Below are 21,421 nucleotides of genomic sequence, written 5' to 3' on the forward strand. Positions count from 1 at the left end.
GCTGTGTGTTAAAGAAAGAGCAGTGTTGCGATACTGACTCACTGCTACAGTAGAAACAACCTGTCCTATCTCTGAAGTGGATAACACGATTTCCTGTTTGCCTGCCAACCGCTAGTACATCCAGGATACTATTTTTAACAGCAAAAAAGGTCATTGCTTAATCAAGTTAACTCAAGGATATTTGACTGGTTTGTGGTTTTTAGAATAATTACCCCCACCCCCCCAACCAAAAAAAGAAATCCCTATTTATTTCTATTAAATAAGAGTGACATTTAATCTAAATTTTCTTATTCTATTCTTAGATTTAGTAGATAAAATAATATATAACTATTACCGTTTTTATTTGCTGTGTAGTAAAAGTAATTATACAATATATTTTTTTCCAATTATACAATTTTACGTAGGCTAATTATATATGTAGTATATTTAAGTATATAGTAAAATTAAAGCATTATTTATTAAAATTTGTAGTTATTTTTTATAGTAAAATTATGATAAATGAAATATATTTTTTAAATTACACACAAACATGTGTATATATATATATATATATATATATATATATATATATATATACACACGTTTTAAAAATATATATACTATATATTTTAATTTACACACACACACACACACACATATATATATATATAAAATATTGCATCAAAAAGTAAAAATTAAATAAATTATTATAATATAGTAAACATTATATATATATATATATATATATATATATACACACACACACACACACACATACATACATACATACATATAGTAAAATTAAAGCATTATTGAAAGTTAAAATTGTAGTTATTTTTATAGTAAAATTATGATAAATGACTTCCATATTGAATTTAGTATAATGCAAATATAATAATGCACTTTAGAGTTCGAACACCCACAAGCAGTCATTTTGACATTGTAACCTTGCATTTGATTTGATAATCAAATCTGACCACAAAAATATATGAAGGATCTATCTAACCACACTATTGAATCAAAACGACAATATATTCTATCACTATATAAAACCATCACAGAAGTAGCTATAAAATAATGTGAAGCATCACAGTACTCTGCTAAAATATTGGTGTGTATAAGAATAATGTCATTCAGCTCAAATAGCTACAACAATAAAAAGTTGAGTTTTGATTGTGTGTGTGAAAGAGTGCTTGTGTCAGAACGCCGCTGTGTCCCAGCGTGTAATCTCTGCAGCACGAGTGTGTACGCTAATCGCTTAAGTAGCGCTAGAACGGGAGTGTGCGACCGTTGCCATGCCAACAACCCCCCAGCGTCTAAGCACTCGGCTCAGGCCGTGTGTTTGACACCCTTAAGTGGAACGGGATCATTTCATCACATTAGCGCATGACAATGAAATTCAACACATATTTATGCGATTAATCTCAGGTCTTTTTATTCCATGTGTGCTTGAGTGTGTGTGTGTATGTGTGTGTGTGTGTAGCTTCCTTAATGCTTAATAGCTATTAAACGTCCACCTAAATGAATGAATAGTTGAATGAATGAATGATTGATTGAACACAGGTAAAGCAAAATCAACCTAATTTACTTTGTAAATACCGATTCCTGGGGCCAGCTGCATAAACATAGCCATTATGTTAAGACTGTGTCTTAAGTACAAGTATGACCAACTAGCGGTTAGTCAAGGGGCAAACACTTTTTAGTATCAAATTAGACCAGTCTACTTTTTTAAGTCACTGACTTAAAACAGTTATAAACAGTCTTAAAGAAAAAAATGTGATGACTAACCTTAGAAAGACTAGTCTTTCCGGCCCTTGGAGTTGCATAGTTTTTCAGTCCAATTAAACAAAAAGTGTGTAATCTTTAATCAAAATGTAATAATTACCTCAGAAATGATTTTCTTTTTGATTGATGTCAGAAAACCCTCTTACTTTCGAGGTATTCCTCTTACTTTGCTTTTAGCCACTTCTGGCCATTGCACAATTGAAAATATTTATACTGCCATGCATGATGCCCATATGGGCACGTGCCCAATTGCCCATATGGTTAATCTGGCCCACTACTGTAAGCCAATATCAATGTTTAGTTCTTGAACTACCTCTACATGCCATCTAGGGTTCATGTTCAAAAGCAGTTTTATTTTTAAAGGGGTAATGAATTTTGCAGTATTATTTTGTACTGTTTCTTGAGGTGCACTTATAATGTTAGTATGATTTTTACTAGTGCTCTCAAATTGATTAATCGCGATTATTTTTTACAGATATTACTGTTATTTTGTAACGGAATGTAGTTTTAAGAGTTTTTTAGGTGAGAATATAGTTGTTTAGACCTCAAGTATGCAATGTATATGTAAACATAGTGCCTATTCGAAAATTTGTTTAGACGCTTTCGGAGAAGTGAGCTCCAGGCCGTCCGCGACCATTCATGTACCCTCAGAGAACAGCTTCATCTCGGCCAGTCCTTCGGGAATTTGCCACTGGCTCTTATGTAGATAGTGTTTAAACATGAGGTATAATTCATTTTGGGTACATCAAACGGGCAATCTTTGGTCTTATTAATTTATTACTTGTTCCAGAGCTAATAGATTTGGTTTAAGGGCTATGTTAAGTTTCATAACTTTATATTTACATTGAAATTAAATCCTGTACTAACTAGAGCGCTGCTTTTTTACATTTGACTGAACTGTTTGCTTGTATTTATTTCCTATTTTACTTCTTATACTGTTATAATGGCTATTGTTGTTAATTTTAGTTGCATTAATAAGTCACATTAATAGCCATGTGATATGGCTGTATATCAGCATGCTGTGATTGCCTACAACCAATCTATATCTATAGATCACAGCTATATCGCACAGCTACTCGCGTGATATTGCTCATACACACACACACACATTATATATTTACAAACTTTTATGTTAAATGCAATTAATCGCAATTAATCGGTTTGACAGCACTATTTTTTACATCAAAAATTGTCATAATTTAGAAATAAAAGCTAGGTAATGTTATTTTTAGTGATCTTGTATCTCTCTTCTCCCCTTCTCATCTCACTAATGCACCAGTGGGCGTGGCCAAAGATGCAATGATGTAGAAGTAAGCATTGATCTGATTCTGCAGAGGTGATCTATCATCACACTATTACTACATAATGTGACAAAATCCAAAATGAGTCATTTTCAGAGCTTGGTTTCAATAAAAGCTGTTTTTGGACTAACGAGGAAGTTTGAGTCCTGGAACTTACAAGATGTTTTTATAGTACAATAACGTCTTACATGACAAAAAAAAGATCAAGGAACATTTTATTTCTCAGTTCATGACCCCTTCAAAAGAATATAGAACCTATGATTTACATGATGTTCGTTTGTATTAAATGGTTTTTTCAAAAAAAAATCAATTTGGCAAATGTCTTAAGATTAACAAGGTACATCTGGCACTTTTGTGCTGATAAATTTAAGTACCCGTTTTTGTCATTAGTGCAATCTGTTCAGGATTTTTTTTTTTTTAGTAAGACAGATAAAAGTTCTTAGTAGCACTTTATTTTACAGTCATGTTCCACATATACTGTAAATACTTTGAACTTTTTATCGTAACTACAATAATTAGGTAATAACTAGGTACTAACCCTGATCCTACCGCTAAACCTAACCTTAACTTATGTAGTTACCTTATATTACACAGTACTTTCCTATAAGTACACGTACCTTAAAATAGTGCAACCAAGTTCTTTTTATTTAGTACTTCCCTAAAGTAGTGATGAATCATTCAGCTCTTTGGGGTTCTGATGACTCGATTCTTTTCAATGAACAAATCAGGCTAAATGGCTTGAATCAGTCAAATGTCTGTCATGTCCTAGTCAAACTGAACCAAAGATCCGAGAAGTGAGTGTGCACTTGCTTTATAAAATAGTTTCATTTACACAAATGATCTTTTTCAAAACCTTACATATGCCTGGTTCCTAGTATCATGTGGTGTCTCCTTGAGAATCAATGACTGCTTGCAGCCTTTTGTAACAGTTGTGTATGAGTCCTTCAATTGTCCTGAGTGCCAAAACTGAATTTCAACATCATAAAGTCACTGTGGGGAAGAAATCAAATGTGCAGAGCATGCTGGGAAACCAACGAACTTACAGGACCTGAAGGCTTTTTGTCAAGAACAGTAGGCAGCTTTGCTACTCAGGAGAAACCGAGGACTCATTTACAAAAGACTATACACAGAAAAGGGAACCAATGGCATGTAATTATTTGAACAGAATACTGAAAGAAAATCAGTTTTTATTATTTTTCTTGTGGAATATATGAATTATGAATTTTAGGATTCCTGTTTTTATTAAAATTTTTTAAAAATAAAAAGATTTTTGCAGAAACAGGAAAAAATGTTTAAAACGATATCCATGCAAACATGTGCGTGCACCTAGTGAAGCATGCCAGGCTGAATAGCTTTACATATGACCTCCAGAGTTGCCTTAACTTTGTGCATCTCAGCTACACAAATGCATGCAAATACAAGCTCACACTGAAACTACCATCTTCACACCTCTCACACACTCGTACATACGTCATCTACTACACAGAACTCAGCAAACAGGCAGAAGTAACAAGGAAGGAAGATAAACAGAAAATAGCAGAGGAATGAAACAGAAGAATTCTGGAGGATTTCTGAGAAAGATGGGGGCGAGAGATTTAGGAAAAGACCCAGAACAAAGACAGAGACAGATAATGCATGCGTCTGATACATGGGCGTAGATTTGGATACAGGTGGAACAACATCTACCAAAGTTGAAGGACTAGTTCACAGAAAAAAAATTAAACTTCTGTCACCATTTAATCACACTCATTGTTATTACAAACCTGTACGACTGATTTTCATTCATGGAGCACAAAAGGAGAAATTTCGAAAAAAAAATGTACCGGTCGCTCTTTTTCATGTAACTACACTGCCCAGCCAAAAAAAAAGTCGCTGTTTGGATTTTAATAGGCAAATACTTAAGAGTCTATGGATGGATCATTATTACAGTGATTATTATTTTTCTAGCATGTTACATATGTTTGGCAATGGTTCTTTTAACCCTAAAAGATAGAGTGTGTAGCTTTTCAATTCTTAAACAACAATGTATTATTAAGATGTATCATGGCCATATTCCAGGATGACAATGTCAAGATTCATCAGGCTCAAATTGTGAAAGAATTGTTGGGAGGGAGCATGAAGAATCATTTTCACGCATGAATTGGCACTGACCTTAACCTCAGTGTAAGTTTTTGGGATGTGCTGGAGGAGACTTTACAGAGTGCTTACCTCGTGCATTGTCAATACAAGATCTTGACCAAAAAATGATGCACCTCTCGATAGAAATAAATGTTATTTTCATTTATTTCCATCAAGAGGTGCATCAATTTTTGGTCAAGATCTTGTACTGACAATGCAAGAGGTGAGCACTCTGTAAAGTCTTCTCCAGCACATCCCAAAGGCTTTCAATGAAATTAAGGTCTGGACTCAGAGGTGTCAGTTCATGTGTGAAAATGATTCTTCATGCTCTCTGAACCATTGGTTCACAATTTTAACCCTGGTGAATCTTGACATTGTCATCCTGGAATATGGTAATGATACGTCTTCCTACATGGTTGTTTAAGAAATGAAAAGCTACACACTCCATCTTTCATGGTTAAAAGAACCGTTGCCAAACATATAACATGCTAGAAACATAATAATCACTGTAATAATGATTCATTCATAGAAAGTATTTGCCTATTAAAATCCAAACAGCGAAATAATTTGAAATAAAAGAACAATTTGCTCATGAAAAACAAAAGAACGGAAAGACAAGAATTATAGTGAATTACAACTTAAATTTCGTCAGTTCATCAAACAAAACTAAAGAATGGCTAGAATATTCTTCAAAATTTCTCATTTTATGTTCCATGGAAGAAAGAAAGTCATATAGATTTGCAGGAATTTTAATTCTTAAGTGATTTAAAAGAGACTACTGAATAATAGTCTAGTAATATAGTTTGTTTAGTCTGAAAGAAGAACCATTCTGACATAAGTGTTTTTAACAAACCAAGCAAGTAATCATTATCCATTTTTGTTGCATGGAAAAGAGCAGCTTTGACATTTTGATTCCACAAGAAACACAGAGTGGGTAGATGATGACAGTATTTTCAGTTAAATGTAAATGATCTGTGGGAAGTGTGATAAAATGCAATTTCTGCCCTATTCTGTTTTAGATAACACCTTTTTACTTGCAATAATTATGCAACTTAAGTTTAAAGATACAAATAAAATAAACGTGTATAAAAATGCTTCTGCTATATATATATATATATAGTTTTTTTTTCTCTTTTTTTCATTTTTAAATGATTTTAGTGCCTTTTGGTGCCTCAAAATGTTGTCTTTTAAAATGAATGTACATAGAATCACATCACATTATTAAATAAAAAAAAAATTAATATTTGTTTTTACACTATACTGTATAAAATAAACGAGCTGTACAGATATATTTTTTAATACTAAATACTTACATAGGCCTACTTGTACAGTATAAGTACTCTTTCTGAACAATTGATCAGTCATAACAGGCAGTATCATAAGGTGACAAGTATGGTGCTTCTGCTTATTTGATTTAAAAATGTTAAAACCAAACCTATGCCCTTGGTCTGAGAGAGGACAGAGAGAGAGTGAGAGAGAGAGAGAAGTAGGCTCAGCTTACCTGCTCTGAGGTAAACGTTATCTGAGAAATAAACAGACAGGAACAAAGATGACCAACAAATACACACTGACTAAACAAACACACTCACACACGTACAAACAAACCCCTACTTTTTTTTGACGCTAATCAAACATGGTTAAACAAACAATATTCCTGACTGCACCTACACATTTTTTAATTAAGTACACACTATTAAACCTAATTAATGGGGTTTACGTACATTTGCACGAGTCATTTAATTCAGTCATATATCTTCTGGCACTCAATGAAATTAACTTTGCTAATGTAAATGGTTCATGATGACAATAGTTTTCCATAAACCATTTGATTAAACACTAAATAACTATTTCTATCATCAGTTTCTTTCCTGTCAAAACACATAATTACAGCATTATTACATGTTGCAGTTGTTCAGTGACTGAATGATTCAAATGTATTAAGTCATATCCTCCTCTAAATCAGTTTAAAGGCTTAAGTTGTATCCGAAATCGCTAACATTTGGCTTGAAACGTACTTTCTACATAGGATGTATGTGTGTAATATGAATGAATTTCAGATGTACTACTATATCCGCCATGTTGTCATTGTCATGTGACCTACAGCGTCATTCATAAATTCTCCCCAGTGGGCTCATGGGATAGTAAAGTGTCTATCGAATGCGCACTTCAGAATCTTGGCGGAAATAATAGGTCATCAGAGTACTTTTCGCCTACTGTTTTTTGAATGCTGTGTATTCGGACATACTTCTCTGTTGGCGTACCGTGTTTTCGCATACTAAATAGTAGGGAAATGTTTGATTTCAGACACAATGTTAAACGCTTTAAAGAAAACAAAATTCAGTCCATGTCTGTTAGCTTTTAGGCTAACCTCTGTATGCTAGAAGCAATGCCCATCTCTACAAGGAAAATTTCCATTTAACCCTAAATTATAAATACGTAGCAAATAAATAAATACCATCTGCCCCCAATAGCAAACAGCAAATCAAGGTTCATCTCTGCTTATGCCAATTATCATATATTATAATTATTTTTTATATATTTCCTTGCTTCTAACACTTTTTCCCTTTTCCCTTTTCCAACCATTCAAAATAAATGTCTTTCTGTGGTTTATCAAGCTTTGATATAAGCTAAAGGCTATTTGCTGTTATAAAAAAAAGGGGGTGGGGGGGTTGTTTTGGTATGTCCCGCCCCAAATTCCTGTTCCATGTCAACACAGGAAAAGTAAACAGCACCCGTCAAACCATTTCATAGGTTCTTTAGGAACACCTGAATTCTTGAACATTACAGTTCCATGTTGAAGAATATTTCAACCGCAAAGAGAACTTTAAAAATAGAATCTGAATCAGAAATTCTGGTGAATGTTGATGGTTTTTGGCAGTCAAACTTCATCTTATCTTAGAAATGCAAAACACAGATTTTATCTATTTCTTCTGAAAACACATACATAAACACACAAAACAGACAGACAACTTAAGCAAAAAGTAAACCTTAATGTATATTCATTAACTTTAAATAAAAATTTAAGTGCTTATGTACTTTTTTGTACATTAAGTTTAACTATTTTAAGTTTCAGATTTATTATAAATAGTCATTTAAGCTATATAGAGAACATTTGTAAAGTGTGAATACCACAAAAATTATTTCTACAAAAAAGAAACGTATATACAAAAATGTACTTTCAGTGGAAGCCTATGATGCAATCGTATATGATTTACATACATTTTTGTACTTTACATACATTTTGTTTGTTTTATTTTTTTCAAACTGAGATAAAAACGAAAGTATTTTCAGTGGTAACTGACACCATTCCACAAATGCTTTCCACAGAGTTGAATTTTTCATTATGCATACTATATTCCATAGCGAATTTAACATGGAATATATTCGGTAACACTTTATTTTACAGTGCTGTAGTTACACGTTACTACATGAACTTACTATAGTATTAACAGTAAATTATGCATAATTGCAAAGTAACTAACCCTAAACCAAACCCTAACCCTAACTGTAAATCTATAGTAAGTACATGTAGTTAATTAATAGTACTCAGTACATTAATAGTACATTTGAGTAACTACAATGTAACTACGGCACTGTAAAATAAAGTGTAACCATATATTCTTTTAATATGCATTATTGAAAATGTATTAAACATATCAATTTTAAATTAAAATGACAAAATCCAACACTACAATCAAATGCCAATGGCCTAATTTTCTCATTGTTGAAGACATGCGTCATAGTAAAAAGCGGGATAATGTAATACGGTCAGCTGGTCATTATTGCAAAATAAACCCCTTTAAGATGATTTTGCAATAATTATTGAATGCAACACATGACTATTTGAGATCAAGTATATGAAATGTATAAGGCTGTAGCACATTCATTGACTGACCACTATTATGCAATATTTAGAATTATTAAAATTCAGTGGTTGCTTCAAAGCCAACTCCGAATCAGACATGTTGAAACAACATGTGCTTCTTATTATAACGTAAAATTCTGCAGAATTTGGATCAGTAATGCCTGTTGTTGTTGAACCTGTCAAGCATGCGTCTGTCAATAGAACACTTTGTTTGACAGATTACCTTTACGGTTCAAAACCATTTCTGCCAAAATAACCTTTTTTGTAATATGAGCAAATCAGGTATGGTAAGATTCTTCTAGAATAGGTTCTAGAATAGTCTCAATGAAACAGAGCCTTCCCTATGTTTTAAATTTTTAAAGACAAATACTGTAAAAATGCTACAGTAAAAACACGTTAACTGTAAGTTACCTTACCATGAAAAAACTGTAAATGGTTTAACATCACATTATATGTAATTTTACTGTAAAATACTGTCAAATTTGTGGTATTTGCAAGTAAAAACTATAAATTGCCATTGCCATGAATGTACGATTAAAAAAGTAAAGTAAAAGGACATTCCCAGAAATCACATCTGATTACATTTTTTTATAAATAATTTTGTTTATTTTTATTTTTGTTATTAGTAATGTACATTAGTGTGTTTTGTGTTACATTTTATTTTTATTTAGTTAATGTTTATTGCATTATTTTAGTGACGTGTGTCAAGCCGCAGTCACACTAGTCTTAAAACATGCTAAATTTATTTGGACACTGCAACGGTTGTGATATGACGTCACGCTCTACAGCATCTTTTTTTTTTATAAACATCATTTCAACATATAACAAACAGTAATACATTCAAAATGTAAAAATATACAATCTACTTGACTTTGCTGCAAAAATAACGTTCTTTTAATTCAGCCAAAAGGTCATGCCATGACGTATTAATCTTCTACTGGTCTTCAGGTGAAGCGAATTCGCAGGTCAGAGTTCAGTAAACTTGAACTTTGGAAAGCAGCGAAATGTGAAATTTTTCGCATGAGTTTGCATTTGCGGTCTGGCGCTTATGCATCTGTATGATTGGAAGTCAAAGGATCAAAAAGTGTAGTGTGACCGCCCTGATGGTGTTTTGTCTTTGTGTGTATGACCCTGTGCACCATCTATATAAGAGCATTGACCATGTTTTGAACAGGCTGCTTATGATGAACTCCGATTCATCATGTGACTTCAATTGTACCAACTGCATTATTGTGGAGATTATCGCCACATTTTAAGGTAAAAGGGCAGATTTTGGTAGTTAAAGTATATTAACATTGTCTTATATGGTTATAAGTTGTAAAATATACAGACATCCTGTAAAACTGTAAACACTGAATCTTGCAATAAATTTCTGGCAACCACTGCTGCCAGATTTTTACCAGAAATTTAATGGGATATTTTTGCAGTGTATTGTGACGTATATCCGAGTGAAACGGCTTCTTGAGAAAAATAAAAACAGAAGGCAGAACTTGATTTTGCGGATTGGTGGGTCATTGTGGCTTGCTATTGCTGTGATGTCATGTGAGTGACAGGTTGTTCCGCCCTCATGCCAGTAAACACATCATCAGAGAAAAGAAGAGATGTCGCTGCAAGAGGGAGCGGGAGTTATTTTGATTAAAGATTACGTAATAGGGAATAATGATGTGCACTGATAAATCATTTATAATAAATACTGCATTAGTCTATGAAAAAATAAGAATAGTCAATTTTGCTTTCATAGTGACATATTAAATTAGCTAGTTACTCTTTAAAAATTTAAACAATCCCTATTCTCTAGAGTGTGGAGTGGTTTGCAAAGATATTGAGTCTGTCAAACAGTAGTTAATCCACCAAATGTTGATTTTTAGATGTCTTGGAGGAGATCAGGCCAAAAGTTATATTCCTGAAAAGTACAGTACATCTGAGAGCACTGTGTATATTTGACACCACATGTTCCAGGGTTCACATCTGAAATCTTTTGTAGAATCAGCAGTAGGCAAAAGTTCCGCTGTACCACAGTACCACAATGAATGCCTGTAACCCTAAAATGGTCATGACATGTTTTAAGATTCCCCCCACCTTTGACCAATGAATTAATTTTTTTCCACTGGTTTGTGATTGCTGGATAAGGGTTTTTTAAAATCATTTTAGTGTAACTAGAAAAAAAATATATGGAAATTTCCATGACTTTTTTTAATTGATTGAATTCTCCAGACCTAAAAACCACAATTTTAAAATTCTGACAGACAAATCTCTTCGGAACACAAATTAAGATATTTTTGATAAAATCCGATGGCTCAGTGAGGCCTCCATTGCCAGCAAGATAATTAACACTTTCAGATGCCCAGAAAGCTACTAAAGACATATTTAAATCAGTTCATGTGACTACAGTGGTTCAACCTTAATGTTATGAAGCGATGAGAATACTTTTTGTTAGTGACTTGATAACGACTTTATTCAACAATATCTAGTGATGGGCGATTTCAGAACACTGCTTCATGAAGCTTCAAAGCTTTATGCATCTTTTGTTTTGAATCAATGGTTCGGAGCTTGTATCAAACTGCCAAAGTCAGTGGCGAAATTTCAAACACTTATGATGTAACGAAGCCTCATTTACTGAAATCACGTGACTTTGGCAGTTTGATACGCACTCTGAACCACTGATTCGAAACAAAAAATTCGTAAAGCTTCAAAGCTTCATGAAGCAGTGTTTTGAAATCGCCCATCACTAGATATTGTTGAATAAAGTCGTTATTTTGGCGCACAAAAAGTATTCTCGTCGCTTCATAATATTAAGATTGAACCACTTTAGTCACATGAACTGTATAAATATGTCTTTAGTAGGTTTCTGGGCATCTGAAAGTGTTAATTATTTTGCTGTCAATGGAGGCCTCACTGAGCCATTGAATTTTATCAAAAATATCTTAATTTGTGTTCCGAAGATGAACAAAGGTCTTACGGGTGTAGAACGACATGAGGGTGAGTAATTAATGACAGAATTTTAATTTTTGGGTGAACTAACCCTTTAAAGTATTACTACTACTACTTGTGGTAGAAAACCAAACATATTATTCTTTATAGCAATTGCATTTATAGCAATTGAACATTATTTTAAAAATTAAAAGATTTTAATAATGATTTTTATTTTTATAATTAATTTCTCCCTCATGTAAATATTTATTTCAGTAAACCCATACCAGTCCTGTACTGCTAATCGTGACCATTTTTACTAGTCGCACAGCATATTAACTCCACAGACAGACATTTACAAGAATTTAACTTCTAATTCTAATGGGCCGTTCGCACAGAACGCATTTTTCCATTCCAATGCTCTACTTTTCCATTGTTTTTCTATGTAAACACACGCTAGACGGACGTGAAAAACCATTCACGTCTTCTGTATTTTGCAGTGTCTCGCACACGACATGGTGTTCTAAAAATGCAGCGCTCAAGTTAAAATCAGTTCAACTTTTAAAAAACGCATCTTGAGACCTTGTGTTTTTTCCCCATTCCACTGCCCGTGTCTCGCGTTTTTCAAATCAAAAACGCATTCTGTGTGAACAAGCCCTAATTCTGTTATATTCTACTCAAATGAATCTGTTTAGGATAGTAAAACGTCTTCAACAAATGAATAACTTGTCCATGTGTTCTCATGTGTTTCCATTTGAATAGAACTTTTTACATACCCTAACCCAACTTTAACTGTATTTGGGCCTCTATCCTGCCATGGACTGTCTATAGCAGGAGTGCCCAATCCTGTTCCTGGAGATCTACCTTCCTGCAAAGTTCAGCTCCAACCCTGATCAAACACAACTGAACCAGCTAATTAAGATCTTAAGAAACTCTTCATAATTACAGACAGGTGTGTTTGATCAGGGTTGGATCTCCAGGAACAGGATTGGACACCCCTGGTCTATAGCAAACAAACAATTTTACTTTGACCAAAATAACAAAATAAAGTGTTCAACTATACTTCGAGACTACAGTAGGAACTTCACCAATAGTAGCAAGCATATAAACATGCACATAATAGGATCAATAAAGAATTGTGACTGTTCACCATTGTTATGTTTGGGCAAACATTGATATCAGGGTTAAAGTTCATGAAGAAATGATACAGTCCACAGGATAACATTGATAACATGAATCCAGTTACAAAGAATCAATTCAACCGTTGGGAGAAGATAATCCATTTAAACCTAAAGACTTTCCAGTTGTTACAGAAGCTACAGTAGATGAAAATATAAGTATTTAAACCCTTTCTGTCGTCGATTATCAGAACAAAAAAGGTGGGCCGCTCTACATAGTGAGAAGAAATGCATGTGTGTGTGTGTTTGGATGTCATTTGTTTGGACAGGAGGGACTGTTTTAAAATGAACTTAATCTGTGTTTAAATTGACATGTACCACTGAATGTGTATTGGTCTTAGTTTGAGTGCATTTGCGCCTTACCTTCAGGAGGCTGAAGCGTTTTGTTGTTCTGAGCACACCAGCCGACAGGATGAAGTTCAGCTGTCATGACATCACACCAGAAATCAGCCTTGCGGTCGTCGCCATAGCCACAGTAGCGTAACAATAGCAACTGACCACATGTGGTTATGATGGTGGCCACCCAATATGTATCCAGACTGCCCTTATTAGCAACTTCAAGCTTCATTCCAGGCTGAAAACTGCTCTGAAGACTGAGCTCCACCTGTAAGGTCCAATCAGATGGGGGTGAGGAATAAGTATCCCTCCATTATGGTCTTATTGATGGCATCAAGAAGTAACAACAAAACTGATAACCATTGTAAATGGTGTGATTCTCAACTGGTTTTTCTTCAGCGGCCAAATTTGACATAAAGTAGCAACCCAACACAGTTTCAAACCTAACCTGTATTTCATATTGTCTGGGTTGTATTTGTAACCTTGCTCATGAACAGTGAAAATTGAAAGTGAAAATTGTTACATTACATGTCTGTTCATGTTGGAATCAATCTAATTTGTATAGCTTTTACAAAGTGACTTTGTGCCAAAATACCAAATATGTGTTCAAACATTTCTGTTTTCTATTTTAAAACATAATTTATTCCTGTGATGGCAAAGCTGAATTTTCAGTCACATGATCCTTTAGAAATCATGCTGATTTGCTGCTCAAGAAACATTTCTTATCAGTGTTGAAAGTGGTTGTGCTGCTTAATATTGTTGTGGAAACTGAGAGATATTTTCTTTTCAGGATTCTTTGATAAATAGAAAGTTCTAAAGAACAGCTTTTATTTTAAATAGAAAACTTTTGTAGCATCATAAATGTAGCGTAAATAAATATATTGAGACATTCTGTCTGTGTGTTCTCACATGTCTGAATGCAGTGTGAGGGGCGGCAGTGGCTCCGGTCTCTTCGAGGTACTCCTCCCAGTTAAAATCCACCTCCTCCTCTGCACAATCCATGCCTGGTAGGAGACAAAGTAAGAGATAGTTTGTATATATGCATGCATGTTAGAGTTTGTTGTTGGTACTGTTTGTTTTGGTATGGTATTATGGCTAGATATAGGACGAAACATATTCTATGCAAGTACATGAATTACACGAATGCAAACATTTCTAACTAGCTCAGTTTCAAAATGTGTCCCAATGCACATCTTAACTCATAACGAGTAAACTATCTTTTTCAATGGTCAGTTTTCTGTTTTAATACTTTCACGGCCCATTCCGCATTGCTCAACTATGCAGTTGACACAGTGAACGCAGTGCAGCGCTTCCGTGTTCTAAGTCAGAACGCTGACTCATTATTGGCCGGCTCCTGCATCAGCATCACACGTATGCATCGTGGTGCTCACGTGAACAGCATCGCCCAATACTGAGCTGGCGTTCGGACGTAAACACGGAAGCGCTGCACTGCGTCAGCTGTGTAGGAGACTGACAAGGAAGAGGAAAATTGTTGAATAAAGTTGTTATTTTTGTTTTGTTTTTGCGCACGATTAGTATTTTCATCGCTTCATAACATTAAAGTTGAACCACTGTAGTCACGTTAACTATTTTAACAATGTCTTTACTACTTCTCTGGACCTTGAATGTGGTAATTTGCTTTGCTTTCTATAGGAGATAAGAAAAAACTCTCGGATTTCATCAAAAATGTCTTAATTTGTGTTCCGAAGATGAACGAAGGTCTTGTGGTTTTGGAACGACATGACGGTGAGTACTTAATGACAGAAATTTCATTTTTGGGTGAACTAACCCTTTAAATAAAATGATTGTTGTTTGTTAATTCACATCTGTATATTTGCATATAGTTTCTCCATGGTCTGTAATCCACTATCAATAATCGTACAAGATTGTAGGATGATGTAAATGCAATGATGCGTTTTGATGAGCAAATGCAAGAAGTATTCATAATATTCCTAAGTGTGACAAACATCTGCATTCCCATCACTGCCACATCTCTCTTTTCTGCTATCTAGCTTGACCAAAGAGCTAATCTCATACCATAATTTTTATAATAAATAAATTCATGTCGTGAGTCATAAGATTCACTTAGAAAGAAAAAAATGTGTGGGAAAGTCACAAGTTTTCCCAGCAGTCAATGCTGAGGAATGGTTCATTTAAAAAATCCTCTAAAAGATTCAAGATAAACCCCTCATTCATCTAATACCAAGGAAAAAATAGGGAGAACTTCCATATTGCTATATTTTTCTAAGCATTCTGACTAACAATTTTCACTTGGCTGACAAGAAAAGTGAAAAAATCCCATATATATACAGTACATTGAAGATTTTTTTTCTCAGTTATATACAGTATGTACAAAAGTCTTAGGCCACCATTAGATGTTGTTTTAGCAATGGTATAATGACCATATATCATCATTTCTCAATCTCTTTATTAGAATATAACCAGAAAATACAGGAAATTTATGCAGTATTAAAAAACAGAAGAAAAAAAAACAGCGTCTATAGGCTAAAGTGGCAAGTATTTAGTGACCTCCCCTTACACTTGAGCAAAAGCAGAAACCTGGCTCTCTTAAACCTAAATGGAATGAAAAGGACTGAAGGCCAAGAAAACTTTCAAACTATGATGAGAAGTTTCTCAGATTTTCTTCTTTGAGAAAATGGAACAAGTCCAGGAGGTCACACTAAATACTTTATTTGCTTAAAGAAGCCATTTTGTGTACATACTTCCTGTATTTCTGTCTGTATCACAATAAAGACCAAAGAATAAAAATGGATGGTCATTAAAACATTGCTAACAAAGCAGGTGGTGGCCTAAGCCTTTTGCACAGTACTGTATATTTGCACTGTTTTAAATTTATATTTGCACTGTTTTAAAATTCCTTTGGAAGGATCACATCTATTTTTATATATTGATTACGCCCAAAACAAAGGGACTTTTCATTGTTCAACAGGTGTTAAGACATCCATTCATAATAGTTTATCATGCTTACTAAGACTAGCTGCAAAGGTTAGAGAGCAGTGAAGCATATCTAGCAAGATAAATGATTATACAGCACAGTTAAACATAAATAAATGAAAAGAATGTTACCTAAAATAAGATCACAATTCTACAGCATCAATGCTAGATCTTTTCAAAAACTCTAAAAGACACAAACTTATCACAAGCTACACCATGTTACCTTCACATATAAGATCTAAAATATTAATTCACATCAAATTAAATAGTTTCTTTCCTGACTATAACCCATAGAAATGCTGGATTGTTAACTAGGTTAACAAAGATAATTTCAAACAAAATGCAGAGTAGACAAATAGACTATATCTTACAATCTTGCAGTCATTTATCTAAGCACTGTTGTGAGAAGGTCTGTGGTTTGGATCTTCTGCACTGATGATGTCATTACAGTCTTTAGTATGTGAAAAGCTGATGATTGCATTGATGATTGCAACCTTCAAACACACTGATGTCTTCAAAAAATGGTTGCTTCTACTTTTGCTCCCTCTAAAACTTAAACAGGACTCAAGTAGCCTAATGCAACTTTGACACTTAACATATTATTATTTCTTTTAATTCAGACTCTTTTAACAATATAATGACCAATGCCTTGTTTGCTCATTTTTGCTTTGCTTATGCTAGGTCTACACTTAATCTAGTGAATTCAATTCCCAATACACCATTCTGTAAAATAAAGCTTCCAATTGGTTGCTAAAAAAGGTTTTATGATGTCAAATAACTTTTTATTCTCTAGTTCTTTAGAAAACCATCTATACTGATGCTTAACTCTTCCCCGCCATTGACGGAAATTTCCGGCTTTCCATATTTTTACTGTTATATGTAGGGGGCGCTATTACACATCTTCTGAAAGAGTACAGAATCTCCGGATCAAAACAGATGCAAAAAAAAGCAGAAACAAGTGATAAAAGCATTGCTTTTGGACATCGTAGTCTTTGAAGAAAACCGCAATTTTCTAAGCTTTTCGTTCAAAATGTTTTTTCAAAATGGAGCCCCACACATGACATGCAGGGAAAAAAAAGTAAATTGTGCACACGATTTACTAATTCGTTCCCTCGATTTATAAGTCGTGCGCACGATTTAGCCTACTATTTTTTTCCTGCATGTCATGTGCAGGGCTCCGTAGATTTGAGGAAAAAAAAAAAAAAGAATGCATGATGCTAGAATAAAACAAGGTTTTGTTTAAAAGAACAGGCTCTGTTTCTTTCTTTTGATATATTGCATGCTCAGATATCCATTTAACAAAATATTCTAGGGGCATTTTTGTGAAAATGATCAAAAATGCTGGCGGTGGCCGGCAACTTTGTGAAAATAAATGCAGGCAGGGAAAGAGCTAAAGAACCCAGAAAGCAATACGTTAATCTGAAGAACCTATAATGTAACATCAAGAACTTTTCGCACCTCAAGAACACCTTTGATTCATTATATAAAAAAAGTGAACCTAAGGTGCTCCAAAGAACCATTAAGGAACCTTTATTTTTAGTGAAGAGCAATGAATAATGCATACATTGTGACACTAATGTATTTTTCTTCTATTGAAGTCCTGGTTTCAGATAGAACTAAGAACAAGAAGTGCACTTTAACACTGAAACCACTTCCTTGCAAATGACTCACCCAATATTTGCCATGATGACAGTGTATCGTTGTGTGTGTGTGTTTTTGTGTGTATGTGTTGTGTTATAAACACAGCAGATGAAAAATATTATGGTTCTGTCACTCACTCGGCAGATATTTCTTGGCAGCGTTCTGTACTACCCCAGTCGAGAAAAGCGAGAATCAAAGAGGAAATTGATATGACAAGGATTCACTGTGACTTAAATGAGTAAAAAGTGTTTTGTTCCAGTGGACCAGAATCTGCACCCAAATCACTGTCAAAAAGAAATCCATTTTTCATAAACTGTTAAAAAACTACTGAGAAAAAACCCATTGCAGAGGTCAATATAAAACTAGTGACCATTATAAAACTAAGCAAAAATCTTTTTAAATTATTAGTGTAAAACGTAGGTTTGATTTTTGGCGATAAAATCAAATGAGTAATTTTCGAATGACAAACAAAATATTCATTGCTACTGTCTTTTGGATGTCTTGATTGTGTGGGCTCTTTGTGGTTCAGCCAGCACAGTTGGGCCTGTGGGTGGAAAGACACCTCCAGATTGAAGATGCGGGATTAAAGTGAATTATCAACCCTAATCTATGATGTAGGCTGTTTCAGAATAAATCCAGATTTTAGGAAGCCCGTACTATCGATTAGCTCATATTGAGCCAGATGCCCTCTCTCGCTCTAATCCAGGACTTGTTCAATTGTGGAAGGGGAATTAAAGGATTATCGGAACACAATGTAGCGCTGCGTTTCTTATTAAAATAAATGGCTCTGGCCTTTTTCAGTCTCAGACACATTTAATAATCCATTTTAATCATGCAACATGGAGAGAGCAAGTTTAGCTGTGTGTTCATCTATCTAATGTTCAGTTTAGAAGGTTGCAATACTTTTTTCCCCCTGATATTTAAAAACTTGTTTAATTGTTACCTACAGCACACAATGTGGATTTATTCATGATTTGACTATTTGCCTTATTTGCCTAATGTTTTCCAGGAAGGTCCATAGTATTAGGAATGTAGGAAAATGCGTATGGCAAGAGCCCTGACAAAATGATTTGAACAGACCGAGAAATCAAGAAATGAAATTCAATTATACATGTACATCAGAACTTAAAGCACAAACCTCAATAATGATGCAGAGTAAAAGAAAACGAGCTCTGCACAAAACTGAGAGTGACAACAACAGCACAAATAAAACAAGCAAACAATAAAACTAACAGTAATCTGTATAATAATTAATGCTGCAGTGCATGTTGGGAACTCAAGCAGGCCTACAGCATCTATCACAGCTGAATGGTTAATCCTATATTGGTGCCTTCTTATATATTAAATGCAAGTCTTCAAGCGTAGCCATCTTTAAACTGAGGAAATGAGTGTAAAATAGCCAATTCTATTTCTCTGTTTCACACAATGTGCCAAACTTAGGGCCCATTTACACTAGTACGTTTTCGTTTTCGTTTTCCTTGAAAACTGAGACTTTTGAAAAGGCTGCAGAGCACGTTTTAGTTAGAAAACGCTGGGGTTTGCATTTCAGTGTAAATGTACCAAAACAGAGACTTTTGAAAACGATGGCGTGGCTGCTCACGTTCGCTCTGTGTATCCTTGACGACCGTGTAAACAGTAACATGGAGACTGAACTGCAGTCTTTGCTGGCTTTGTTGTCATTTTTAGCAGCCATTGTGCAGTTAAACTGCATTTTTCTTTTTAATACTGATGTGCATGCGCAAGAGACAACTGTTTACACTTGTATGCGCATGCCCAGTGTGCATGAACGGTCATGTGACATGCGTTTTTGGTCGTGTAGTGTAATAATAATAATAATGTTTTATTTATATAGCGCCTTTCCAGGGCTCAAGGACGCTTTACAATGTACATTTAACAAGGAAGAAATAATACTAGTAGAGTAGACAATGATGACAAACAATAGTTAGAAGATACAGTAAAGGAACATTAAATGGACAGGGCAGCATACATTAGAATAGAATCAGAGGCATAATTTTCAGAAAATAAGAGTTTTGAGTAATGATTTAAATTCAGAAATATTATTAGCACAACAGAGTGAGTGGGGGAGAGAATTCCAGAGTTTAGGTGCAACAACACTGAATAATCTGCCCCCCATTGAAGAGAGGCGATGCCGAGGGACAACAAGAAGGCCAGAGTCAGAGATACGTAAGTGAGCGAGTCGGGGTGTAGGGGAGGAGCAGGTTACAAAGATAAGGGGGAGCCAAGCCATGCAAAGATTAAAAAGCGAGCAGGAGAATTTAATTTTGAATTTAATACGGTAAGCAACTGGAAGCCAGTGAAGATCATACAAAATTGGGGTGATATGAGCAGAACGCTTGGTATGGGTAAGTATTCTAGCAGCAGAGTTTTGAATGTATTGTAATTTGGAAATGGAGCTGGCAGGTAAACCAATGAAAAGGGCATTACAGTAATCAAGGCGTGATGAGACAAATGCATGGATGACAGTTTCAGCGTCTTTGATACTGATGAAGGGAATGAGATGGGCAATGCGACGTAGATGAAAGAATGCTGATTTGGTGATAGAGTTAATATGAGCCTGAAAGGAGAGAGTAGAATCGAAGGAGTAGAATCGAAGATTACACCTAAATTTTTAACAGTACTAGATGATTTGATGTGAGAACCAGCAATCTCACAGGTGAAGTTGGTAGGAATATTGTTAGTAAGTGAGGGAGTTCCAATAAAAATAATCTCAGTTTTGTCCATGTTAAGTTTCAGAAAATTTAAATTAAGCCAATCTTTTATTTCTTTCACACAAGCAGAGATTTTGTCAGTTTGGGCAGGTAGAGCAGGTGTACAGATAGAGAATAATTGAATGTCATCAGCGTAAAAGTGATAGTTAAGACCATGAGGTTGTAAGATCTGACCAAGTGGTATTATGAATAATAATGGCCCGAGAACGGATCCCTGGGGAACACCTCGCTTCAGGGGGACAGTAGGTGATCGAAAATCCTTAACTGAGATGTAGAATTGTCTGTCAGAGAGATAGGAAATTCCAGAAAAGAGCAGTACCAGAAATACCCAAATCTGAGAGACAAGAAATAAGTAACGAAGGCAGAGCTGAAGTCGAGTAGCAGAAGTATAGACAGAGAACCAGAGTCACCAGAAATTAGTAAATCACTACCTTTACAAGTGCAGTTTCGGTACTATGGAGGGGGCGAAAACCAGATTGAAATGGATCAAAGAGATTATTTTCAACTAGAAAAGACTGAAGCTGGGAGGCAACAGTCTAGATGGAGTTTGTTTCTGAAACGCTGTGGAAACGCCAGCGTGGACGATGATCGTTTTCATTTTAAAATGCCGTTTTAAAATGAAAC

General features: G+C 34.7%; 1 protein-coding gene across 2 annotated transcripts in view; it reads right to left on the reverse strand.

The window, feature by feature from the left end:
* sfmbt2 (Scm like with four mbt domains 2) overlaps positions 1 to 21,421 on the reverse strand; it is a 45,766-nt gene that overhangs the window by 21,186 nt on the left and 3,159 nt on the right. The window contains exons 2-4 of one of the 2 annotated variants that reach the window (XM_051891142.1): positions 14,382 to 14,476; positions 13,500 to 13,740; positions 6,685 to 6,705 (exon numbers count right to left, since the gene is read on the reverse strand). In XM_051891142.1, the coding sequence (XP_051747102.1) occupies positions 6,685 to 6,705; positions 13,500 to 13,740; positions 14,382 to 14,474 (355 nt within the window). In that variant the 5' untranslated portion in view covers positions 14,475 to 14,476. The remainder of the gene's footprint in view (positions 1 to 6,684; positions 6,706 to 13,499; positions 13,741 to 14,381; positions 14,477 to 21,421) is intronic. The other variant, XM_051891143.1, reaches the window with a different exon arrangement.

Source organism: Ctenopharyngodon idella, chromosome 4, assembly GCF_019924925.1.
Source record: "Ctenopharyngodon idella isolate HZGC_01 chromosome 4, HZGC01, whole genome shotgun sequence".
Classification (NCBI taxonomy): domain Eukaryota; kingdom Metazoa; phylum Chordata; class Actinopteri; order Cypriniformes; family Xenocyprididae; genus Ctenopharyngodon; species Ctenopharyngodon idella.